General features: G+C 55.8%; 1 protein-coding gene across 2 annotated transcripts; it reads right to left on the reverse strand.

Moving 5' to 3' along the window:
- Positions 1–1,782: 1,782 nt before the first annotated feature.
- On the reverse strand, positions 1,783–24,460 carry KASH5 (KASH domain containing 5). Of its 2 annotated transcripts, XM_059046119.2 has the most exons (20): positions 24,414–24,460; positions 22,197–22,334; positions 18,953–19,057; positions 18,340–18,526; positions 17,812–17,876; positions 16,573–16,639; positions 16,160–16,321; positions 15,796–15,913; positions 15,435–15,485; positions 11,035–11,112; positions 10,701–10,757; positions 10,396–10,455; positions 9,333–9,397; positions 9,082–9,169; positions 8,658–8,780; positions 6,473–6,531; positions 4,647–4,692; positions 3,094–3,158; positions 2,891–3,010; positions 1,783–2,784 (listed from the first exon to the last, which is right to left on the reverse strand). In XM_059046119.2, exons 2-20 carry the CDS (start codon positions 22,237–22,239, stop codon positions 2,631–2,633), a joined length of 1,713 nt encoding a protein of 570 aa, XP_058902102.1. In that variant the 5' UTR covers positions 22,240–22,334; positions 24,414–24,460; the 3' UTR covers positions 1,783–2,630. The 2 variants fall into 2 exon arrangements, with proteins under 2 accessions (XP_058902102.1, XP_066874350.1); XM_067018249.1 differs by lacking the exons at positions 15,435–15,485; positions 24,414–24,460 and having other exon boundaries at positions 2,063–2,215; positions 2,630–2,784; positions 22,197–22,291.
- Positions 24,461–25,947: the final 1,487 nt, after the last annotated feature.

Below are 25,947 nucleotides of genomic sequence, written 5' to 3' on the forward strand. Positions count from 1 at the left end.
ACTGTCTGGAGTTGGCCAAATTTTACAAAGAAACATGGCTCTGAAAGTCAGGAATCATTTCCCCAACTTGTCAGCGCTAGTGAAGGATAATTGGAACCCAAATCTGTGCAACTTCAGAAGTCTAGACCATTCCACTACTCTCATGGAGAAATAGAATTAAAATTTTATGAGCAGTTACTATATGCTGGGCACTCTTCCACATACCATTGTATTGGCTCTTTCAGCCTCACATCAACCCTGTGAGAAGCCTCATCCTCTGTTTGCTGAAGGGCCTGGTAACTCCATCTTGGCCTGTGCTTTTCCTGTACTTCCTCCCCACATCTTTTTTTTCTTTTGTTAATTAATTAGGCTGCGCAGGGCCTTATTTGCGGCAATCTTCGTTGCAGCATGCGGGATCTAGTTTCCTGACCAGGGATCGAACCTGGTTCCCCTGCGTTGGGAGCGGGGAGTCTTAACCACTGGACCACCAGGGAAGTCCCTCCTCCCAGACCTCTTGTCTAGCATTTGAGGCTTTTCACAAAATGGTGCCCCAAACCCCTTCCCTTCTCACTCTACTCCCCTCTCCTCAGGAAATTTCAGCAATCCCCACACTTCAATCACCATCACAGCTAATAACATCCAGACCCCCATTTCCAGACTGAAAGCTCAATGCTCAGGGATCCAGCCACTTCTTGGAATCCAGTCACTCCTCCCGACATGAGCTCAGAGTGTCCCCCCCAAGCCCACCCCTTCTCATGGGTTCCCTGTGTTGGGAATGGCTCCACTGTCTACCAGTCACTGGGTCAGATGCAGGTGCAGTCCTTGCCCCTTCCCTCTTCATCCTCCTTCACAGCCTGTCAGTCCTGGCTCTGTCCTTCCTGCTCCGCCTCTTTCTGCCCCGCCCTTTTTTCCATCCATGCACCCAGCCCAGCTCAGGCCTCATGCTCTCTCACCTGGACCATGGCCCCAGCCTTCTCCCCACCTCCTGCCTCCAGCCTCACTCCATTATTATTCATCCTCTATACAGGCTCAGAAGGTCTCTTTCCCACCCAGAGTTGATTCTGCCCCTTCCCTGATCACGGGACTTTCTTGGGCAGTTGGAAGTAGAGTTCAACCTGATGTTCAAAACCCTTAATAGGCTCTTGTCTACCTTTTTTTTTTTTTTTTTTTTTTTTTTTTGCGGTACGTGGGCCTCTCACTGCTGTGGCCTCTCCCGTTGCGGAGCACAGGCTCTGGACGCACAGGCCCAGCGGCCACGGCCCACGGCACCAGCCGCTCCGCGGCACGTGGGATCTTCCCAGACCGGGGCACGAACCCGTGTCCCCTGCGTCGGCAGGCGGACTCCCAACAATTGCACCACCAGGGAAGCCCAACTATCTTTTTTCTCACAACTCTAAAGCCTCAAATCCTTCCCTGGATTTTTTTTTTTTTTTAATCCAAGCAACATGGTGCTGCCTATGGCTTTCTACACACAGAGGTGCTTTCCAACCACCTGGTCTTCACACACTTTTTTTCCCTCTGCCTGGGACACCCTCCCCTGCCTCTGTTTACTATAACCAACCTTACCCATCTTTCAAGACTAAATGCAGATGTCACCTATTTGGGAAGAAATCTCTAACCTCCCAGGCTGGGTTAGGTGCTTTTCCTGAGCTCTCACAGAGCCGTAGCTCCCTCTGTCACTGTCCTGCCTTGCTCAAAGCTCTCCCAAGGAAGCCTCTACAGTGCTGAAACTGTTCTATATCTTGACCTGGGTTTTGGTTTCATGGATGTTTACATGTGCAATAATTTATCCAGCTGATACTTGAGATTTGTCCATTTATCATTGTATGTAAGTTATACCTCAATTACAAAGTAAATAACCAAAAACAAGTAATTAAATGTTCCCCAAACTCCCATCATCCTCAGGAGAAAAATCAATGCTCCTCAGCCTGGCATTGGAGGGTCTATTTTCCCGTCTTCTAAGGTCTAGCCATGGCAAATAGATGATCACCAAGTGTTTGCTGAATGAACAAATGGCACACCCTTTGCTGCCGGCCGTTGGTGACATCTCTGTGTGCGCCTGGCCCACATCTTGCTCTCCCTTTTTCTGCTGGGAGACACGCTTGCTCTCCGAGTTGCCCTTGCAGCTAGAGGTGGTCATACCAAACAGTTCTGACCGACAGGACAGAGTCTGCTGCTGGCTCTGGGAAGGCTATTGCTTTTCTTTATAAAAAGGAAGAGATGTGTCCCCTTCTCCCTGCAGATATGATGTATGAAGCTACAACACCTGCCATCTCCTGAGCACAGGGGAAGGGCCAAGAGAGTCACAGAGAATCACAGCACGCTGGGCCCGGTGCTATGGAGACTGAGCTGTGGGTCCACAACTGCCCTCCTCCAGACTTGTTTTGTGAGGGAAATATAACCACTAGTGCTTAATCCATTATTGGCTGTGTTTTGCTATTGTTAAGAAATGTAGTTGTCAACGTTAAAAAACCAAGAGACTTCACATAAGAAGCCAATACAGGGCTGCGGACCCTGGAGCACTGTATCTGGAGTCCCGGCAGTGGGACAATCCCAAATCACAGTGGCACCCCCGTGGGAGATTAACAGTAAAAAGAGCCCCAGGTAAGTCACAGAACTAGACGCCGCTCTGAGGCGGCGGGAAGCGTACCTCACACTGGAGGCGGCTGGAGGTAGCAGAGCTGGAGGTGGGGCCAGGTGGGGGGTGGGGAATGGCCCAGCAGCCGGACAGAGAGCAGGAGGAGCAGCAGCAGCAGCAGCAGCAGGCCCAGGACTGGCGCCGGGATCAGCGGGTGCCGAGTGGCTCTGTGGGGAGGCAGCACAGTGCTTGGGGGGCCTAGGGGAGCCCGTGGTATCCCAGCAGTGCCCTGTATGACCACCACCCTCCTTCTGGAGACACCTTGGGGTGCACCTGAGCTGCTGGGGGTGCAGGGGGCACAGGCAGAGTTGGCCCCAGACTGGCCTCCTGACTGGGACCAGCTCCTTCACCACCGGCACCAGGGCTTGCTGCAGCTCCGGCTCTGAGGGCCTGCTGGGGGGAAAGGAAGGCAGGGCGATGGTGCTGGACCTTTTCTCTGACCCCAAGTCCGCCCCCAGGCCCTTGGGTCCCGCTACCTCTCAGGGGGGCTTCCTGGGATGTCTCCAGGATGTGAGTCTCCCAGAGGGATGGGGAGATCCACCTGGAAGGACAAAGGAGACAAACTTGAGACATTGGGTCCTGGACTGGGAGCAGTGCTAGGTTCAGCCCGCTGGACAGAAGCGACCACATGGAAGGGGGTGGGACACAGTGGTTCAGTGCGTGAGCCTCCCGGAGACACACTGCTGCGTTGGGCTCCCAGCTCCGCCAGTTTCCTGCTATGTGTCTCTTGGCACGTCACCCCATCTCTCCAGGCCCCACTTTCTCCATGTGCTGGACGGGGATGATGACGGCACCCACCTCACAGGGCTGAAGTGGAGAACGAATGAGTGAATGTGGGCAAAAACCAAAAAAATCAGGAGATGGGCTCAGAACAGTGCCTGGCAGACAGTGAGCGCGCAATAACTGCGTGAGCTACTCAACGTTATTTCCAACTTCCGTCTGATTCTGGAAGTTTCCAGGCTCCCTGAGGGCAGAGAGCCCATCTTCTTGAGGAGCTCAGCCCTGGGTTGGGCCTAGTCCACCGTGGATACTCTTTGGGTCCATCTTCCTGCCCTGCGCCAGGCCCAGCAGGCGCTTTAAGATTAAAGCCCCCAATATTCCTCCTGACTCACTTGCCCACCTCATCCCCTGTGTCTTGCTGAAAGGGCATCCCCTCTGCAGATCTCAGGCTTTCCCACCCATGCCTTTGCTCTGTGGATGATGATATATGGTAATAACAAAAATAAAGAGTTCCAGGAACACCAACCCCAGCCACTATCTTCACCACTGTCGCCTCCTGTGTGTCTGCTCTGTACCAGGCACTTTACGACCTGATCCTTAACACTTATCCTCACTTATCCTTAAAGATCGCTGTCACACTAGCCGCGAGGAAACTGAGGTGAGGCCCCAGTCTCCATGGAAGGGAGCGTGGTGTGGTGGGAAAGAAGTGGGCTTGGGGTCAGGCTGCTCAGAGAGACCATGTTGGAGGGTGTGGACCCTGAAGGGCCCCAGGTGCCTGGAACGGAGGCTGGCACACCTTCGGGGCTCACGGTTCTTATCTGAGGACTGCAGGTTTCTGACCTCGTCAAATTTCCTTCCCTCCCTTCCCCTGCCTAAGAATCAGGATTGTCACCTGCCACTTTGAGGAGCAAAGGAGCTGGTGTGGGTGGTACTGGGCAGGGCAGCTGTGACAGGCACGGTGCCCCAAAGGAGTTCTGGGGCTGGCCGGGGAGGGTCCGGCCCTTCCTGAGTGTGGGCGCTTGTGTGTGTGCATTTTTGCAACCCGGGGGTGTAGCCACGTCTGTGGTGTAGCGGCTGCAGCCCTGTATGTGTGCTTGCGGGGTCCCCTGGGAACATTCTGGCCGCCCACTGGCCCGCAGCCTCCCTCTACAGCACCGTCTCCTCTCATTAGCTGCAGCGAGGGCATCGTTATCTCTTGGCCAAACTATTTTCCTGTCTGCTTGGGGGTGTGGGCAGGGGCTGGGGAGGAGCTGTAACTACAGCAGCCTCATCTGAGGGCCTGCAGTGGATGGTGCTGGGGACTGCGTACCGTGACACGGATCTCTGCTTCCTCTTCTTCCTCTCTTCTGGGCAACCTGGGGCGACAAGAAAGTCGCTGCAAGCGTCTGTCTCCCCTGCCTGCTTCCCATTCACCCGCTGTGTGGCAGAACCTTTAAAGGAGGGCTCTTGACATGGATGGGCACCGTGGAGAGACCTGGAGGATATCCTGGAGCCCCACAAGCAAACTGTTGCAAGTAGGTCTCAGCATCTGTATTTTTTTCAGGGGAATTTTCACCAAATTCTCCAGAGTACGTGACTCCTACAGGGTCAGGGGCCTCTCCACCTCATTGGCTTTCTCAGCTGCTACTTTCCCAGCTGATCTCCCAGCCGATCAAAGGCTTCTGGTTCTCTCACACCCAAAACACCAGAGACTCAGATCTCTCTGGGACCCCACCCCCTGGCCCAGCTTCCTGCCTGGTGGGTTGGGCCATTTTCAGTCAGTCTCCGTCTCACTGGGTCTTCTTTGAGAACTGGGACTCCAGCTCAGACTTCCTTGACTCCAGAACCCAACTGTGTGGGCCCTGCCCCCATCCCAAATCATTTCTCTTAAGTGTGCAAGCTCCAGCCTCTGCGCCTCCTACGGTCACAGCTGTCTGAGCCCCTGAAATGCCTCTCTGGGGACTCAGGCCTCAAGCTGGCCAGCCCTGACGTCCCTTGGAGACCCAGAGGTGCACACCACCTGCCAACCACCTTCGCTGGGGATCAGGGATCCAGCCTTCCAGCCTCAGCTACCAGCTTCAGGCCCAACACCCTCAGGATACAGCTGTTTCCTCAACTCCCATCCACTCCAGGCTCATGGGCCCCAGCCTCTGCCCCAGTCGGACACACAGCTGTCTGACCCTCTGGGACTTCTATTCAGGGACCCCCAGCCCCTCTCTCAAGGCCCAAGCTCTCAGCCCTGGTCACGTCTGGGGGTCACAGGACTCACCACTTCCCTCTCTCCCAGCTTCCCCATCTGTGGATCACACTGCCCCTGCCCCCGCACCCCGCTCGGACGTCCAGCCCCTACGCCAGCCCCCGCCCCGCTGCTGCTCAGCCCCCTCTTCCATCCCCTGCTGACGCAGGGGGAGGTCACAGCTCCAGGGACCCCACCCTGCCCCATCTCAGCTTTCCCAGACAAGTCCAATTAGAGGCTGCGGCAGGCAGGCTCATTAGTTGCCGCAGCTGGGAGCCTGCGAGAGGGGAGGGGGGAGAGAGAGGCACCGCAGGAAGGCAGAGGCCCCATGGAGGAGGCCGGGCCCAGACATCTAGCGCTTTCTCTGTCCTCGGAGGCTGCACGTGAGCCTTGTAACAGTCGGTAACAGTCACAGGGCAGGGGCTCACTCCACCCCATCACAAAGTAACCGAGCTGGGATTTGAACCCAGACTGTCTGATTCCAGAGCCCCTGATGATCTCCCAACTGTCTGGCTGCTCTCCTGGGGCACAGTCTTGGTCTCATTCATCCCAGGGCTTCCTGGAGGCCTTGGGAGAGGTGTGTTCAGTGACAGCGACTTAGTGACTGAGCTGTCCCATCTGCCTGACAACTGTCTTCTTGTCTAAGGGCCTCCTATATGAATATCACTCCTAAAGGACCCCAAGCAGGGCCTCGTCCAGAAGTTTCCCCCCAGGTGGGGTTGGGTGCTGGATGTCCTTCTGGAACGATCAGGGTCTGAGGGCAGGGCTGGGTCTCACTCATCCTGGTCTGCAGGCCCAGGGTGGCCTCAGCATGAATGAACGAGGCAATGAGTGATGCACTCCCTCAGAGTTCTTCCAGGCCTTGTACTCTGGCCAACCTCGAGGCAGAGGGATGGCTCAGGGAGGACCAAACTTCTTACCACGTTGATCGCTCCTTCCTTCCTTCACAAGGGTACGCAGGCCCTCCCTGGAAGTTTCTCTGTGGGGAAGAAAAGCTTAGGTCTCCCAGGCTGCAACACCTGCCAAGAATTCGCCACCTGCTTCTAAGACCTGCCCTCCCCTTGGGCTCCCCTTGAGGATAGCTCTATCATCCCTCCAGGAGCAGAAGCCAGAAACAGGACAGTTGTTCCACCAAACCCCTTTCTCCTTCAGGACCCAGGAGTTCAGGTCCCCCTGCACCTCTCACACTCCTACAAGCCTCTCACACTCATCTGGGCCCCAAAGAGGCTCAGCGTTTACCTTCCAACACTCTTCTCCTCCCAAGTTCCCAGTCTTGGGGACCCAGGTACCCCTCCATTTTCTCTGGAGACATCCATCCTTGCCTGTGGTCTCAACCACTAACTCGACACTTTTCTCAATACATCCCCGAGCTCCAGCCTTGTGCACCCACTGCCCCTGAGAAGCACCCCCCTATCCCTCAGGGTGCTTACCTCAGAGGGTTGCAAGCTAAGTTCAGCGCCTTTCTGTCGACTCCCTTCCCGGAATCCAGCGCCCCCAACCCCGCTGTCAGCAGGTCGGCAGCTCTGTCTCCCTGCCCCAATTCTCTCTGCCTGTCCCTTTTTCTCCATCCCAAGGCCCTGATCTGGCTCAACCTTCACCCTCTACCTCTGGACCACTGCCCCAGCCTCCTCCCTGGCCTCCCAGGCTCTCAGCCTCCAGTCAGTCCCCATGTGGCCCCAGAGGGGTCTTTCTACATCCAAAGCTGACCTGCCCCTCCCTACCCTCAGCCTTCCTGTGGCTCGATGGAGAAAAGCACAACCTCTCAGCTTCACTGACAGGGAATTCCTTTCATTATCCAGCCAGACCTCATCTCTCACTAGTCACCCCCAACTGCCCTCTGCTCCACAAACATGTCATGTGGTTTCACGCTCCCACATGCCTGCATTTACTGTTCCCACTGCCTGGAAGACCTCTCCTTTCTCACACCAATTAACGTCTCTCTTTCTTTCTTCAAAATAAACTCGTGTCGGTTTCCCTGTGATGTCTCCTTCAGCCGCCTACCCAACACGGAAACTCTCTTCTCTAGGCTCCCGCAGGGCCTGCCGCCCACCTCTAGCACATGGATCATCCTGCACTGGGATGGCCTGGCTGCATGACCTCTACCAGGCCTTGAGCGCTAGGGGATCCAGGCCCTGAATGATTCCGCTCTGTATCCCCAGGAGCCAGCGCAGGAGGCACTCAGAGGCCCGGGTCAGTCTTCCCCTCCAGGAGGAAACGGACTGCTCTCAGCAGACGCTCGCTCTAATTTACACTCCCCCAGGAGCGTGGCTCTGCCCCCCACAAGCTGGGTGATCTCCCTCTGAGCCTCAGTTTCCCATGAGTAACAGGATGAGGGATGAGGGTGCCTCAACCTCGCAGAGGCAATGGGAGAGGTCAGTGAGGAATCCAACGGGAGCTCTGGTGTCAAAGAGAAACAGAAGCTTCTCTCAACTCAGGGAAAAAGTGAACAGAGAAACGAGTTTGTCTTTTAAGGATGATGAACAGCTCTAAAGCAGTATAATTTTCAAGACAATACAGCGTTGTTTACAGAGCTGTTAGCAATATTTCCTTAAAAAAAAAAGGAATTCTTCTGGCACTAACAGTTTAAAATCTCACTTTTCAGCTGTGAACACTGAAGATGAGTTGTCTTCTTTGTTTCAAATGTTTGAAATATTGTTCAGGTAATTATGGAAGTCATAAAACAATGGCTATTGTTGAATTCAAGATTACACAGAGGACTGTTAAGTTTTTCTTAAAGGTGACATATTCAAAAGGTAAATGCTTAATGTACCTTTATGCTGTCGAGAAGAACAATTCACTTACTCCCTTCCCACTGTAGTGCCATTTTAAATAAGGTGACTCCTGACAGTGTATTTGACATAAGGACCACAACCACTGCCATGCAATTTGTGTGTCTGCTTTGTTCGCTTTTGTCTCCCACACCAGCAGGCCAGTCCCTAGAAGGCAGGTGTGGTGTCCTGTCTGGCCGGGGGCTCCTTGGCCAGCACCCAGCAGGCCCTCAGTCAACGTGTGTCTATGACATGGGGAACAGTGAAGGCAGGTGGTGTCCCAGGCCCCTCTCCCGGCCCCTGGACCCGCTGGTCTCAGAGTCCCTCCTGTGCTCACCTGCGCCCCAGTTGGGGCTTCAGGTGGAAACTCAGCTTCCTCACTGGTCTCATTGATGACCTCCTCCCACTGCCACACGCCACACAAAGGGCTGGAGAGATCGGCGGCTGCCACTTCCTGTTTCTGGGAGAGAAGAAGTTGTTTCTGAGGCCAGGGAGAATCAGATGAAGGCAGAAGACAGGTCAGAGGTGGGATGGAGATGGGCTGAGGCGTGAGGATGGGAGGTGGACGGAAGGTGGTGTGAGGCTGGGCTGGGGAGTCGGTGGGGGCAGCACTCGGAGGGATTTGGTGCCCGGACCAAGGACTGGGTTAGGGATGAAGTTAAGGACTGAGATGGTCCTGGGGGAACTGGTGTGGGGTGAGAGGGCTGGGTCAAAGTTGCCGCTGGCGGTGGGTTAGGGTGTTCTGGGGGTGTCAGGCCCACCTGCTGAATGGCCTGGATCTCCACACCCAGCGATGGTGGTGGCAGCTTGGTCCAGTCCACTCTCCTCACCTGAGCCCCTTCGGGTAGCCTGGCCACACAGTCAGGACGGGGAAGGTTGCCTCCACGCCTGCCCACCACCTGTCAGTCAGCCTGTGCTGGGGTTGCTGCCCTGCCTACCTTGGGGCTGGAGGCCAGGGGTCCCCGTCCTGGGGCTCCCCTCCTGCCTCCTCCACCCCCGCCATTCCACTCACTCATCCAGCCCCTCATGGGTCTGACTCAGCTGCTCCTCCAGGTGTGAGATTTCCAGCCTCAGTTCCTGCAAAGGAAGGAGTGGAGGACCCCTGGGTCTCCGTTTTTCACCACCCCCCATGCCTGGGCTCCTGTTCCAAGGTCAGTTCCACTCCTGCGACTTCTTTGGGCTCCTCCAGACACATATTGCCAAGGGAGAAGGGGAAGAAACAGTGACAGAAACTTAGGAAGCCAAAGAGAGGCAAAGAGCAACAGGAACCCAGAAGGTAACCTATCAGTCAGGAAAATTAAGAAAAGGAAGGCAGAGATAGAAACACATGGAAAAACGAGAGACACAGAAACAGATTCACAGAGAGGCAAGAGACACACGGGGTGCAAGAGACTCTGAAGACAAGGTACAGAGAGAGGAGTCACCTCAGGAGACAGAGGGACTAGACCCAGAGAGAGGCCGAGACAAGAATCTAAACAAGCCCGGCAGCGATACAGAAAGAGGAGGAGGGGAGATGTGGCGAGAAGTCACCCACAGAGAATGAAAGTGGATGTGAGGGATCTCCCTGGTGGTACAGTGGTTACGAATCTGCCTTCCAATGCAGGGGACGTGGGTTCGATCCCTCACTGGGGAACTAAGATCCCACCTGCCGCGGGGCAAGTAAGTCCGTGCGTCACAGCTACTGAGCCTGCGCGCTCTGAAGCCCACGCACCACAACTAGAGAGAAGCCCGTGCGCCGCAACTAGAGAAGCCCATGCACTGCAACAAAGAGCCCACGTGCTGCAACTAAGACCCGACATAGCCAAATAAATAAGCAAATATTTTTTTAAAAAAGGAATGTGGATAGGAGATGGAGAGAAAGAGAGAGAGAGAGAGAGAGAGAGAAAGGAAGGAACAGAGGAAAAGTGAAAAGGCAGAGAGAGACAGAGAGGGAGAGAGACACACAGTCAGACAGTAGCGATGGGAGAAACAAGACGTAGAGAACTGGAAAAAGATCAACAGAGACAGAAGGAGGCAGCAAATCCCAGAGATGGCAAAAGAGAAGTGGGGAGAGTGAGGCCAGGCCAGTGGGTTACCTGGGTTGTGGTTCTGTACTCCTCCAAGGTCTTGGCCAGACTCTCCACGTGGCGAGTGCGCTGGGAAAGCCCAAAGCTGACTGAGACTGGGCCCAGCCCCCCAAAGACGCTGAGGCTGGGTACTGGGGGGACAGGTGGGGTGGGCTTGGGGGAAGAGCTAGGGCCTGAGGGAGAGCACCAGTTTCCCGGGAACCACTCTGATCTCTTGGCTAATTATCCAAGGATTAGAGCCAAGCAGGACTTCCCTTTGCAGACTCGGGGCAGGAGACACACAGAAGGCAAATGTTTCCCCCCAGCCCCCTCACCTCGGAGAGGGTGGCGTCCCGCTGGCAAATGAGGCGTTCACACTCGTAGAGTTGCCGCTGCCAAGGAAGGCGCTGGTCCATCTGTCTGGCCTGCCCTCCCTGGCCCGCCCACTCTCCCGAGCCCCTCTCCTCAACCTCCCTTCATGTCTCTGGACATCAGCTACACCGAGGGGGGTTTCAGCTGAGTTGCCCACTGGCCCTGGGAACCTGACGGCTTGATTGAAGTCCCACCAGTCCCACTTGATCTCACCAGACCACAGGGGCTGAAACTGGTGATTGTAAAAATGGCCTCGGGGTGGTAGGAAGTTGTCAAGGTGCTAGGGAGGGGTGGCACCTTCAAAGCATCTTTCTCCGTGGCCAGCTCCGCACTCCTCCCCTTCACTCCATCCCGCTCGGCCAGCAACTTCCCGTTCTGAAAGAAGGGACCCTGGTCACATTCACTTCAGCAAATGGCCATGTTAATATTCATAGCTGACATTTTTGTGTGTGTGTGGTACGCGGGCCTCTCACCGTCGTGGCCTCTCCCGTTGCGGAGCACAGGCTCCGGACGCGCAGGCTCAGCGGCCACGGCTCACGGGCACAGCCGCTCCGCGGCACGTGGGATCTTCCCGGACCGGGGTACGAACCCGTGTCCCCTGCATCGGCAGGCGGACTCTCAACCACTGCGCCACCAGGGAAGCCCCCAATGATCACTCTTAACAAGATTAATAATAATTCCTTAATATCATCGCACACCCAGTGCTGTTTTTTGGTTTCGGTTGTCTCACAAATGTTTTTTCTCGTTTAGCTTCTTTGAATGAGGATCCAAACAAGGTCCACCATGGCTTTTGGTTGAAACGTCCCATTTCTTTTCATCTGACAGTGATCCCCAGCCTCCCCAGTCCGGGCGCTTTTTCAGGTCCTTCATTTGTAGAAGAAACCAGGTCATTTGTCCTGTAGAACTGGTGCGTTTGGATTTGGTTTACTGTGTTCTTGTTCCCTGTGCAGGACGTTTACCATGCTCCTCTCCTCCCCCGTCATTATTTCCTATAAACTGATGGGTAGATCCCGGGCCTTGTCCAGACTCCTGTTTAATTTTTGGAAGGAAGATTGCATGGCCGCTGCTATATGCATTACGCTGTGCCGTTCAGGAAGAATGTAAAGTCTGGCTGTCCCAATTATTAATTTTCACACCGTCATCATCCCCAGCTTTACAGAAGAAATTAAGGATTGGTGTTGCTAAGAAACTTGGCCAAGGTCATGTGGAGAGTAAGTGGACTCAAACCCAAATCTGATGCCAGATCCTGCGCTTTTAACTCCCAGACTCCTCTGGGCCAGATGCAGCCCTGGATGAGAACGGGGAACCAGATTCGTCCCTCATCTCAAGTTGCTCATCACTGGAGGTGGAGACTGACGCAGAAGCAGATGCTGATACATGAGGTGGGCCTAGGGCCCTGGGCCTTGTGGGAGCCCACGCTTTGCAAGGAGGCTGTACTGGGTCTGAGTCCTCAAGGGTAAAGAGAGTTATCTGCGAAAACAAGGGGGCTGGGAGAGGGCAGCCCACGCCAGCCACAAAATGGGACTTGAAAATAAAACAGACCAAATTCCAGGCTAGAGCTTCCAGGCACCAAAAAACTAGCAAGTTTTGCTGAGTTTTGACATGAGGCAGTCACTGGGGAAAGCATTTCGGAGCCCGGAGGCAGTCGACTTCCCTTGGCCACACCCCTCCTCCCGGCGCCCCTGGGGATACCAAGGCCAGCTCCCCACCTCACTCCAGCCTGGCTCAGCTCCAAGTCCTCCATCAGCCGCCTTCTCCCCCTCTCAGGCTCGGCGGGCCAGGGCTGCCAGGTGAAGGGCAGAGAAAGGACGGGCCAGGAATGCTGTGTCAACATCTGTCCACCTGGTCGGGGTTTACAGGCTGGATCCTGGGCCACTCGGCAGGGAACCTGGTTACTCAGCCGCTCCTGCCTTCTTCTGCAGTAACTTGAGCCCTGCTCTGTACATTTTGTAGGAAAGCTGAGTGTCCCTTACTCCAGCATTATTCTACTGTAACTTGAGAACTTGATCTATAGATGGTCTGTAGGCAGCTGCTGAGAAGGGAAAGGTGGGGGAAGGGAACCAAGAATAGCTTGTTTATCGAGCGCCTAGGATGTCCCAGGCACTGCTCAAGGCACTTGACCTGGCACAGGCCTTCTGGGCCAGGAGGAGGCAGAGACCACCGGTTGCCATTCACCCTGCTTATTCCCTCTCCTACTTTCCTTGGGGGTCCACTCTCCCCGCGGGCAGGTGGGTCCCAGCCGCAGCTCTGGAGGTGAATCATGATGGAAATCTCAGCAGATTCAGGACAGATACCCGGCTGGTTAGCTAACCCAGAGCAGCCATTCTCACCCCCTCTCACTCGTTTGCCTCCCACTCCAGAGGCTGAGGAAGGTCAGATATTATCCCAGCCTCTCTTGTCACGTAATCCAGCGAGCTGTGAGAGGGGTCTGCTGGTGTGGGGGTGGAGTGGAGGTGCTCCTGGAAAAATGTTTCCTTCTTATGAAGAGAGAGAGCCACGAGAGGAGCATTTGCCTCTCTTTGTCCTGCTTTGAGTGAGAACGTGAGGTCTGGAGCTGTTGCAGCCATCTGTGATCCCGAGCCCACAGGCAGACAAACAAGTCAAAAAGCTGCCAAACCAGCCCAGAACCTTCAAAACCTCTTGTTAAGTTAATTAGCGTCCTTCAGATTGAAGCCACCATTTCTTCCGTGCTTTCTTCTTCGGAGCTGAAAGTATCCCAGACCTATCGGTGGCTGTGTTATCCAAGCCACGGAGTGGTTTGGCTATAATCATTTGATGTCACTTTAGCCAATGAGATATGAGAGGGAGGTCCTGTCATGGGGCTTCGGGGAGTCTCTCCTTGTTCTTAAAAATAGATGTTTTGGGGGAGGGGGTGGGATGAACTAGGAGATTGGGATTGACATCTATACACTAATATGTATAAAACAGATAACCAACGAGAACCTGCTGTATAGCACAGGGAACTCTACGGCACTTTGTTGTACAGGAGAAGCCAACACAGCGTTGTAAAACAACTCTACCCCAAGAAGAGAGATGTTCTGGAAGAAACAGTCACATCCTGTCTGCACCCCATGCTTCACACCATGGCAGCCATCCTGCAGCGAGATTCCCATTGTCCCAACAGAGGGAATTTTCATGGAAGAGCCAGGGAATGATAGTGGAACATTTTTTGGTTTACGTGTAAAAGCCATGATACAGACATAGGACAAAGAGATTTGGGAGGATCAGGCAGAATGAGTATTACTGCCTGGACTGGGCAGAGATGCTCAGCGCTGGGGGAGGAGCTCAGGAAGAGTCAAAGAAGAGAACAAGAGAGTGAAAATGGGCCCTGAGGCCAGGCCCAAGCCCCAGGTTAGACGGCTGGACAGGATGGATGCAGTTGAACCACAGAACCTCTGGAACGTCTGGGAATCTGAGAGAGGTGTTTCCCAGCTCAGTCAGTCTGTGAAGCAGCAAGGTGTGTGAAAAATAGAACGGAGATGGCTGTGTGAGGAGCTGAGGCACAGAAAGCCCAGTGAGGCCCCTATAGACACAAAGTCACAGGAAAGCGGCTAAACCTCCTCTGTGCCCCTAAAAGGGTGTGGAGGAACCCCAGTGGCATTTGTGGGTTGTGGGGTTCCGACGAGGGCTACCACCAGCAGATGCAGTGAGGACAGTACATCCAGAGACCAGAAGGCAATGTCAGCCCCCCAGTGGATGCCAGCGTGCAGTGGTGACTAAGGCTAAGGACCAGATGGGACAATGAACATCAGTCTTGTGACCAGCAGAGAGAACAGACATTGATTGAGGAGCACTGAGATGCTGCATGGATCTCCAGCAACTTAGACGCCACCTTCTGTGGGGGCTTTATTTCTACCTAAAAGGTGGAGGTGGACCCAGAATTAACTAGGACGATGTTTTCTGTCTCCGAATGGGGATTGAATCAGCCCTGAGGTTGGACTGGGCCTCTTCATGCTATGTGCTAGGCCCTGGGCTAAAAGTGGCCATTTAATCCCCACAACAATCCTGATGAACAGATACCCTTCTCTCCTGTTCTTAGAGAATAAAACTATGGCTCAGAAAGGGCACGTCACACGTTTAAAAGTTGTCTGTTGTGTAAGTGGCAGAGATGGGATTTGTTTTTTTTTTGGTCGTGCTGTGCAGCACGCAGGATCTTAGTTCCCCAGCCAGGGATGGAACCCGTGCCCCCTGCAGTGGAAGCGCGGAGTCCTAACCGCTGGACCGCCAGAGAATTCCCAGAGGCGGGATTTGAATCAGAGCTGACTTTAAGGCCTGTGTTCTTTCCACCATAAAAAATATGAACAACACTAGCTATCTTTCAGTGAGCTCTTTCCATGTGTCCTGCCTTGTACCTAGCACCCTCTTGTTTAAATCTCACACAATCCAACCAGGGAGATTCCATTATTTTTCCCTTTCCCGCAGGTGAGGACCCTGAGGCACAGAGAGGGGCAGACTGGCCCATGCTTACGTAGGCAGCTTCAGCGCCCCACGCCCCACCCTCGTACCGAATGTGGCAGTCCTCACAGGCAGCCATGTGACCTTCAGGGACATTCACACACCGGGCTTCTGAGGTCTCCCGCACCAGACTGAAGGGTGCTCGGGGCAGGCGGCGGGGGTGTCTGGGGCGGCAGTGGGTAGGGCAGGAAGACCCTGAGGGCTGGGGAAGGGGCGGGGGCGGGCACTGGGCCTCAGCTCACCTCCTCCTGCAGACTCTCTATCTCAGCCACCAGCTGTTGCTGCTCCTTTTCCTGACCGGGCCCAGAGAGAGAACAAAGCCTTCTTTTCAGGCCTCCTTGCCCCCAGACTGCCCGCCTGGGTCATTGAGGAGCAGGGCCGGGGGGGATGCGTCTGGGGAGGCCTGGTGACTGCTGCTGTCCCCTTTGTCACGAGAGGGATGGCAAGTAGATCCAGACCCAAAGTCTGGGGAGCAGGGCCTGGACTGAGGGAGGAAGCCCGGGTGACCTCTGCCCTTTCCCACCCCATAGTCAGTCTCTGTTGCTCAGACTCCAAGACAGTAGGAAGAAGAGTGCACCTTTGTGCCCCTTGCCAGAAACCCACCGTCTGCCGGGCTTGGGCCAGAAGGCTGCGATTCTGTTCCTCCAGGCTCTTGGCCAGAGTCTTCAGGTCCTCCAGTTCCTCATCCATGGCCTTGGCAAACTGCAGAGCCTGTTGGGTACTGGGTGGGGGCGGGGGCAGGTGGGCCACATGGGAGAGATGAAGACAGAGATCACGGATGTAGAACCACTCAGAGGAACAGAGAAATCCCAGACAGAGACCCAGAGAGAAAAGGAGGGAAAGAGACTGAGTGTGGGGGTCAGAGACCCAGTTTCTACCTAAAATACTAAGAAAGTGGGAGTGAGCCTGTGCCTGTGGGCAGGTGGGACACTGGGGTGTGCAGGAGGGTGGGCGGGGCCGGGTCCACCTGCGGAGCTGCTTGCGCAAAGCCACAATCTCCTCCCCGAGGCGCAGGGAACCCTCCTCGGCCGTCTCCACGCCGCGTTGCAGTTTGGCGTTCTCCCTGGCCAGCCGGCGGTTGCTGAGCTCCAAGTCCTCTAGGCTGCTCAGCAGGTCAGCTGTGGTGGGCCTGGGGGCAGGGAAGGTCCAGGGTCACCGTCCACAGCCCTGGCCTCCTTTCCCCAGGTCGGGGTAGGTGTTGGATGCGGCTCTTCTAGAGAAAGAGAAATAGGAGACTGCCCCGCTCTCCCTGAGCTATTAGCACAGCCTGTCCCCTCACCCACTTCCCGAAGGACCCCAAGCCCTAGGCCAGGCCCTGGGCCCTAGGCAGGTTGGAGGGCATGGGCAGGGGCAGGGCAGGGAGGGGCTGTGGATAGGTACAACTCAGGTCTGGGGTCTTCGCCTCCGAAGCTCTCCAGGTTGGCTGGACCCTCAGCTTCTGGGCATCCTGGAGGGAGACAGACAGAGGGTGGTGGGCTCCCGGGCGGCCTGAAACGTTGGATTGCCCCAGGATTCCGGCCTTGCTCCTCCCTTGGCCTCCATCCTCAGAGTCACTCTGGGTGATCCCATCTGCTCCCGGGGCTGCAATGAGACACACCATCCAGAAAGCCTCTTGCTCATGGGTACACTGAGCTCAGGCTGGATCTCCCCACAGCCCCCAACCGCCCCACACTCACCACGCCCAACACTGGGCAGCACCTCAACTGCCCCAAACTCGTCTGTCCTCCCAGTCCTCCCACTCACTCACCCAGCCCCTGGGCTGTCCTGGCTCCCTCACTCCTCCTGCCTCAGGCCTCACCTTCTCCCCATGGATCCTCACCACAGCCTCCTCCCTGGACTCCTGGCCTCCAGCCTCTCCTCCCCGGGAGCTGACCTGCCCCTTCCCTGCTCACAGCCCAGTTGGAGGAGCTTCAAGAGAATATCAAGAAAGCTACATTTTTTGACTTTTGTTTTGTTTTTATAAGCCTGGAGAAATAGAACATGAACACTTTTTTACGGAGCACCTCCTATGTGTGAAGACTTTGGGGTAGAATGGTGAGCAAACCAGCCAACCAAACAGCAGGGCAGGTAATGAGTCAGATAATCAGATCTCTGCAGGGGAGGACTGCAGGTCTGTGCTGAGGGAGCTGGACAGAAAGGGACCTTAGCCTGCAGCATCCCAGGCCTTCCCCGCCAGGGCTTCCCTATCAGGTGTGAAGGATGAGGGAAGACACGGAAAGTTTAGGCTGAGAAATAGCCTGAGCGGACGCCAGGCCGGAGCGGGCAGTGCCGGCAACAAGACCAGAGGGACCGTGAGTGCAGGGACTAGAGCACGGGGAGGGGCCGCCCGATGATGGTGATGGAGACGATGAGGAGAGGTGGGAGGGGCCTCTGTAACAGGGCGGGTGTTAGGAGGGGTTGCAAAGACCCGTGAGGAAAAAAACAGACAAACCCCAAAGCTCAGGGCAGATGGGAGGCAGTCATGTCATGGAGGCGCCTAGAAAGCCAAACTCGTAGCTCCAGCTTAGAGCAAAGGTCTCTGGAGTCCTGCCCCATCCCCTGCTCTGCCCCTGGGTGGGAAGTTCCCCACACTGTCTGACCCTGGGCCGGCCTGCTTCATTCTATATATAACAATCTCACCAGATGGCAGTTGCTGGGAGGTCAGGGTTCCCTCAAAGGCGGTCTCCTCTTCCAGCTCTAATCCCCTGTATCAAAGGGATGAGGCTTAGAGCTCCCTGGAACAACCCGCCCAATCCTGACCAGCCACCGGCAGGGGCTTGGGGGGGTGGGAGGAGGGGACTGGTCAGGTGAGAGTGAGCCCCGTGGGGAGGAAGGTGAGGCCAGATGGCAAGCGCCGGGCCAGATGGAAAAGCAGGAGGGGCAAGGACTGGGTTTGGAGGAGGGGTGGGGGCAGGCCTCTGTCAGCCCCTTCTCCTCCTTCCAACCCATTTTATTTCTGCCCCCAGACTCCCTCTGCCTCCCCATCTCAGGCACTTTGTCCTCAGACCGCGCCCCCACCCCCGCAACGCCATCTCTACTCTCTCCTCCTCAGCTTCCTCCCAACCACAGCAGGTCCCTGTGCCCAAAGGGTGCTGGCTGCAGTAAGCAGGTATGAGGTTAGATCTTAGGAAGGGTTTCCTGGGGGAGGGTGGAGGTGCGGGGACCCACCCATCCGGCTGACAGGCAGCAATCCAGTCCCGCATGATGACCAGGAAGGTGTCCAAGTCCACAGTGGCCTGAGGGCCCTCCCCATTGGGGTCCAGGCTGCAGGCCAGTGTTTGCAGGCGTGCATCCTGGGGGCCCCGTCCTGTCACAGCCTCCAGGTAGGCTAGTACATGGGTCACAGCCACAGTGCCTAGGGATAAAGCAGGCCGTGAGGGAGTCTGGGGCAGGTGAGGGGTGGGGGATGGGGACAGGCGACGGCTTTGAAGTGGGACCACTGGCTGGGCTGGTGGCACCCCGGTACCATGGTCCTTGGGCAATGGGGCCCAGCCATCCCCACCTCAGAACGTGGACCGAAGAGGACCAGCTGTGCCCCATCAGGCCCACAGTGGCTGTCCTTCCTGCCTCTCCCAGGGCCCAAAGCCCCACCCTCCTCTGTTAACGTTCCCCAAGTTTCCTCCCCTCGCTGTCCTTCTCCTAAAAGGCCCCCATCCCCTTATCCATTTCCTTCCTGAAGCTTCCCACAATCATCCACTTCACCCTAGCCCATCCCTCTGGCTGTGGCTCCCCAGTTCCCAGCCCCCCATCTCCATCCCTTATAATTCCTTGATTCTCTGACCTGTCCTCTGGGGGTCACAAGCTTCAAACGTGGAGTTGAGTATTTGTTCCTCTAAGCTGAGCTGCGCCCCCAGGCTCCCCTCCTCTGGCTGGTCCCAGAGGTACCCTGAGGAGACAAGAGGGCCAGCCCACCTATGAGGAGGGGGGATGATGAAGAGCAAAGAGGGGTGACCCCAGGTCCTGGCTCCTGCAGAGGGGAAGGAATTCATTTCAAGCTGCCTGGAGTTTGGGCTGGTGGGGAACCGCAGGAAGCTTTGGGTGGGGGCCGCAACGTGAGGGTCTTTGAGTCACATCCCCCATCCCCCATCCCCCGACCTGGGAATGTGGGCCCCATCTTTCAGGCCAGGAAGTGCCCCTGCTGTTGAATCCTTTGTGTTCAGTTGACTCAGGAGCCCAGATACTGAACAAATACTCTGAGTACAGACTTTCCTCTTCTCTTCCCCTGCTTCCCAGGCTCGGCTCAGACGGGGCTAAGGGTGGAGGAGGGCAAAGAAGAGAGGATTCTGGGAGAAGCCGAGGGTGAAGGTGGGCCCAGGAGCCAGGAACAATCCAATATCGCACGGGCAGCCTGGATCGATCCCTCCTGGCAGCATCTCCGGTCTCCCAGCCTGCCTCGGGGCTGGGTCTCTCTCCTTCCCACTTCCCTGAGGCTGGTGTCATCAGTGCCCACGGCCTGGGGCCTGAAACAAAGCAGGATGGGGCAATCCAGGCAGGGTGGGTGGGTGGGGAGCAGTTAGGAGCTCAGAGTCCAGCTTCATGCCTGTGGGCAAGTCTTTTCTCCTTTTGGAGCCTCAGTTTTCCCCACCGGTAAAATGGGTGGATAGAGTGATCTCCCCTCCCCAGGGCTAGGAGGGCTAGGTCTGTGTATTTGAAGAGCACCCTCTCTCCCCTGCCTCTGCACAATGTGAATATCCTGGGGTCTGTTTCTCTACTGCTGTATCCACTGTGCCCACACATAACAGGCACTCAACAAATGCTCCAAGATATAGAAGGAGACTGTATATATTCTCTACCCCAGGACCCACTGGGCCAGCCCAGCCTCTTTCCCAGGGCTGGAAGTGACCTATAAGGCTCCCTGCCCTGCCCCTGGACAGCTGGGTATAGCAGAGGGCCAAGCACAGGCTGCAAGGTCTGCAGACTCAGGGGGCAATCTGGGCAAGGGACTCAGGCTCTTGGAGCCTCAGTTTCTTCCTCTGGAAAATGGGTGGTGGGGGTGGTTACTTCGCTCCTGGAGAAGAGATAAGATAAAATCTGGAAAGGCCCTGGCAGAGGGCCTGGCACATGGTGGAAGCTCAATAATAAAACTGAACATTTATTCAGCCTTTAATAGGAGCCAGGCCCCTTTTGAGCATCTTAAACGAACCATGATGGCTGCTATTATTACCCCACTTTAAAGATAAGGATACTAGGCACAGACAAGTTAGAAACTTGCCCAAGGCCCCATGTTCAATATATGAGTGCCCTTTCTCATCTCTCTGACTCTTCAAGGGTTCTTTGTAGTGAGCTAAATTTTGTCCTCTTGGGTTTGAACTCATGCTTCTAGGGAAGGGGAGCGGGAATGTATAGTTAGGGGAGACACCTCCTCTCACTGTGCCCCCATGTTATGGAGGAGGACCCTGAGGCCCAGTGAGGTCACCCAGGACTGGCTGGCTCCAGATGTCGTGGGATCTGAGGAGCTGCATGTATCTACAGTGCAGATGTGACACTGTGCCTCCCGGGGCCCCTCAGGAAGATGTCACTCTGCTTCTCTCCTGTCTTCTTTCCTTCATTTCCTTCCTCAGTGTCTCTACCTCTCTCTGTCTCTGTCCTGTCCCTTTTCTAGTTTTTTCTTTCTGACTCTTTCTCCCCATCCTCCTCCCCATCTCTCTGTCCCCTGAGTCCCCGCCTGCCTGTCTCCATGTCCACCGCTCCCATTTTCTTCCCTGTCTCTGTGCTTCTTTCCCCACAACTCAGCGACTCTCCATTCCCTGAGCCTTCTCTCTCCCTCCTCCGCTGTCTTTCTCTTTCCCCCCCTGCCTTCCTCGGTCTCCATCCCTCCCGGGTGTGTTCCTCCCTTTCCTTCGGGAGCCTCCCAAAGCTGGCTCAGCCCTTGGCCACGGGTTCCTAGGTGGCCGCACGCCCTCTGCTGGTGCAGACGAAGTTTAGATGTTGGTCGCTCGGTCTGCCTGCCCTCGCTTCCTGAACCCCGGTGTCTGCCTCCTACCTTCTTATCTGGAGAGCCTCCTGAGGCCAGAGTCCAGGCCTGCTAGGAGCCTCTAAGAAAGGGGTCTTGCCTCTCCTCTAGGGTGGGAGTCTCCCTTGGGCTCTCTCACTTAATAGATGAGTTTCAGAAAGGGCAACCCAGCATCTTCCTCCCGAAGCCGCTTTCACACCCATTTGGTCTGCATCCATCCAATTATTCAAGGACTTAGCAATTGGGTTCCTATTACATGTCAGGCATTGCTCCAGTGCAGCGTGACCAACAGGGCAGCCGCTGGCCACAGTGGTTCTTGAGACCTGAACTGTGCTGAGTGTAAATTGAGATGCTCTATTAGTGTAAAGTACACACCAGATTTTGAAGACACAATATGAAAAAAAGAGAATGACTCCAACCCATTTTTATATTGTTGTATGCTGAAAGGATACTGTTTGGGATATATGAGGTTAAATAAAATCTATTATTGCCATTCATTTTGTCTGTTTCTTTTTTTCTTTTTCTTTCAATGTGGCTACTAACAAAATTTAAAATTACATATATGGCTCGCACATTGACCAGCGCAGCTCTAGGGACTGGGAATATACCACAGTGAATAAAACCGAGGCTGCGTGTTCTAGTGGGGGAGACAGTCTCAACAGACAGACAAATAGATGTCAGTGCTATGAAGAGAAGTAAAGCAGGAAAGGGGAGAGAGTGCGACAGGGCAGCTGCTTTACAGAAAGCAGAGATCTGAAAGAAGTGAGTGTAGCCTCTGGGTCACTGGAGAGGGTGCTCCAGGCAGGGGGCACAGTGCATGCAGAGTGCATGCAGAGGCTTCTACTCTCGCAGTCTGGCCTACCCAGAGCAAATGAGATAAGGTGTCCAGGCAGGTGGGCACACAGCAGGCACTTAATCAAGGATCCCTCCCTGCCGCCCACCCTGCTTTGAGGTGGAGGCTCAGCCACCCCAGGCCACCTCTCCCAAGTCCCCGAGTCACAGCCTGGCGCCTCATTCACCCACTCCTCCCTCTTCATCCTCCCACGGGACACACAGGGACCCAGTCACTTACTTTCGGCAGAGGGGCCACCTGCCTGGCTCTCTGGCAGGTCCATGGGCCACCCCTGCTGCTCTGCAGCTGCTGGCGAAGCTAACAGCTCCCCCCGATCACTGGGAGGGACCGAAAAGGGACCAGCTTCTTCAAGAAATCCTGGAAGGACAAACAGGAGAATGGCCTCCTCAGACCAGCCACCCGAGGATGGAGACCTGCCCTGCCCCACCCGTGCCCCAGGCTGCTCTGGATTCTCAGAACCAGTTTGCCTACCCCTGCCTGGACCAGTGCAGCTCCCACTCAGACCTGTTTTATGGACTGGAGGTGTGAGCTGGGAAAATGGGGGGCCCAAGGAGTGGGTGGCAGAGATCAAAGGGGGTAGGGTCACTCCTTCCTGCCTTCCCTCCTCCCCGCAGTTTGTCAAGTTCCCCAGCCCTGTCCCTCCTGCCCAGTGACTCTCCCCTGACCCTTCCTCTCCTTCCCTATGGCCCCAGGTCAGGACTCAGCCTCTCCCCCTGGGCCCTTGACCCAGCCTCCTGACTCCAGTCCCCCGCTCCAACCCATCCTCACGGGGCCCCAGAGCTGACCTGTCCCTCCCCTGCTCAATGTTTTTCCACAGCTCCCAAGCACCCCGTGGACAAAGCCTAGACCTTGCACTTGATATCGAAGGCCCTGCAGGGCCTGATCCCACCTGTCTCCCCTACCCCAAATCCTACTTGCTGTTCTCCAAACTGAACCAGTTCTTCCCACTTCCAGGTCTCTGCCTGGGACATCCTCTTCACTGGCCCTTCCTGTCTCAGCTCCCACGTCCCCTCCTCTGGAAAACGTTTCCGAAAGAGGGGGTGTCCCTGGGTTCCCACACCACCCCGGGCTACTGACATTCTTGCCCTGTCAGCTTGATTTGGAACTGTTGGCTTCGCCTGTGAGTTTGCTCCCCACCTCTCTCCTGCCCCCAGCCCTCCCATGGCTCCCCAGTGCCCTCGGGACTAAGTCCCAGCCCCTCAGGCTGGTGCAGCACAGCGCAGTCCCTGAAACTCCTGGCTTCTTCTTGTCACTTTCTCTCCACTGGCCGACCTCCAGGTCCCTCACGGCCCATAGGGACTCAGCATCTTCCCACGGTCCTCCCAGGCCCAGGCTCCCAGCTCCTCCAGGGAGCCTTCCTGGAGTCCCTAGAGCAGTTAGGGACTCCCTCCTTCGTGCCCTGACAGTGCCCTGTCCTGCTCCCATCACACCCAGCTTGACCATACGACTTACTGTCCCAACTCCAGGACGCTTTCAAGAGTGAAAGGGGAGCTACGAATAATGACGACAGACAATGGTGCCCATATAAGGCTGAACTGGGACACTGGGGCACACGGTCAACATACGGTCACCTGGGGCCTGTCTGTCCTCACCCCGCCCACCCAGCGCCCCCCTTCCTCACCAAGTGCTCCCCACGCCCTGCTCTCCCTGGTGCCAGACGGGGTCCACAGCTGTGGAGTGCACACTTCCTGGTGGCTTTTAGAAGGTTCTAGAAAAAAGGGGTCTTTGAAGAGAGACCCTTCCAGAGTGTGGACCAGGCTGGGGGGGGTGCAGAAGGCGGGGTGAAGGCTGTGGGGCCTGAGTGGGGAAGGGTCCCTGCGAGCGAGGCTGCTGACAGGCCCTGGGAGCCTCTGACAGGGTTTGGGGGACACACTCCTGGTGAGGGACCGAGGGAGGCTCTGGTGGACCTCAGGGGTCTTTGACGGGGAGACTCTAGCGGGAGGAGGACCCAAGCAGGCATTGTGGGGATTTCAAGGGGGTCTCCGACTGGATTTCTGGAGGGGAATCTAACAGGATTTTTGGTGGGTTTGACAAGATTTCTGGGGACCCCTGGCAGGACTTTGGGGGAGGGTTCTGATAGGAGTTGGGAGGAGCGAAACAGGGTTTGGCGGGGTGTCTCTGACAGGCTCTGATGGAAAAGTCTAACAATTTCTAGAAGATTCTGACAGGATTTCAGGGGTCATCTACAAGATTTCCCGGGGGGTTCCTTTCAGTATTTCTGAGGGGATCTGGTCAGGATTTCAAAAAGACTTTTAACAAGCCTTGGAAGGCCCTAATATTGGGGACTCTCCCCTAGGATTTGGGGGCTCTACCAGGATTTCAGGAGGGGCTCTGACTCGGCTGGTCCGGGGAACCTTGCCACGGCCAGGGCGCGTCTGGGGCCACGTCCCAGTCTGGGGCCACAGCTGAGGGCCACGGACGGCAAACAAACGGCACCTGGGTCGCTGAGGAGATGCGCGTGCGCTGTCCCCGCCAGGAAAAGCAAAGGCGGCTGGGTGGGACCGAGAGCGCGCGCGGCGTCTCAGAGCTCCTCCCCCGACGCACGCGCACACGGGGGCCAGGCGTGCGCTGTTCTAGTCGGTTACCTGTAAGGCCGCGCATGCGTAGGGTTGTGGGGGCGCGCGCCCAGGCGCGTGAAGGGGGCGCATGCGTATTGGCCGAGCGGGCGAAGGGAGAAGGGCCTACAGCTGCCGGATCTTCTCCGCGCCCTCAAGCTTCGGTGAAATGGGCCCAAGCAAGGGAGCGTTGGCCTGAGGGACCCCTGGTCCGTCCCCACTTCTTATCAGTCACCAAGCCGTCCCCTTTGTGCCCTCTGTTCCGCGCCAGGTTGCCGTTTACCGTCACAATGATGCCCTGCCCTGTCCTGCCTCACCACTCCCGTGCCTTTTTTTTTTTTTTTTTTTTTTTTTTTTTGCGATATGCGGGCCTCTCACTGTTGTGGCCTCTCCCGTTGCGGAGCACAGGCTCCGGACGCACAGGCCTAGCGGCCATGTCTCACGGGCTTAGTTGCTCCGCGGCATGTGGGATCTTCCCGGACCAGGGCACGAACCCGTGTCTCCTGCATCGGCAGGCGGATTCTCAACCACTGCGCCACCAGGGAAGCCCTCCCGTGCCTTTTTGTGGCTCCAGTCACCATGTGTTAATAGGTTCCCGAAGGATTCTTTCCCAAACCGTTTTATTCATTCGTTTTAGGAGAGAGTGGAGGAGAAATAGCCGCAACTTTTCTGGCTAGAGCAAGGAAGAGAATTATATCCCAAATTGACTCCTAAGGAGGGGCATTAGGGGTAAAAGATGTCCCACGCCGTCGGCCTCTTTGCTCGCCTAGACACAGAAAAGCAATCGTTTTGCATTCTCCCGTTCATCCCATCATTATTCATTCAAGTGTTACTTCCTCAGAGAGGCTTTCCTCTGACACACTGCCTGTAATTCAGACCCCCATCTCTCTACCTACTCTTTTTTATTGGTCCTTGTGGCATGTCTCGCCGCGTGACATATTCTATATTTGTGTGCTGTCTTTGTCACCCCCCGCTGGAATGTGAGCTCTGAGCAGTAGGAGGCTGTTTGGGGACAAGAACATGGCTGGCCCAGTGTGGGCGCTCAAAAAGTTTTCGTTGAGTGAATGAATGAAGGGACAGAATCCGTGCCTGGTAACTACTGGGCAGCGTAGAGTGATGATAAGGCTGGAGTCAGGCATTCCTGGGTTTGAATTTTGGCTCCATCACTTCCTACCTGAAACCTTGGCACAATGGCTTACCCTCTCTGAGCCTCAGTTTTCCTCCCAGAAATGGAGATAATAATTGCTTCTTAGGTTACCTTGAGGGCTTAAGGTGGTAATCCTTGTTAATTGATAGTTATTATTTTGGCTCTTAGGTGGCAGCTTGTTATAAGACCTGGGAAAGGACCTGTTTGACAGGGGATGTGGTGAATGGTTAACAGTGTGAGATAGGGAATCAGACAAACCTAGTGCCGT

This window comes from Kogia breviceps, chromosome 18 (assembly GCF_026419965.1).
Source record: "Kogia breviceps isolate mKogBre1 chromosome 18, mKogBre1 haplotype 1, whole genome shotgun sequence".
Taxonomy (NCBI): Eukaryota; Metazoa; Chordata; class Mammalia; order Artiodactyla; family Physeteridae; genus Kogia; species Kogia breviceps.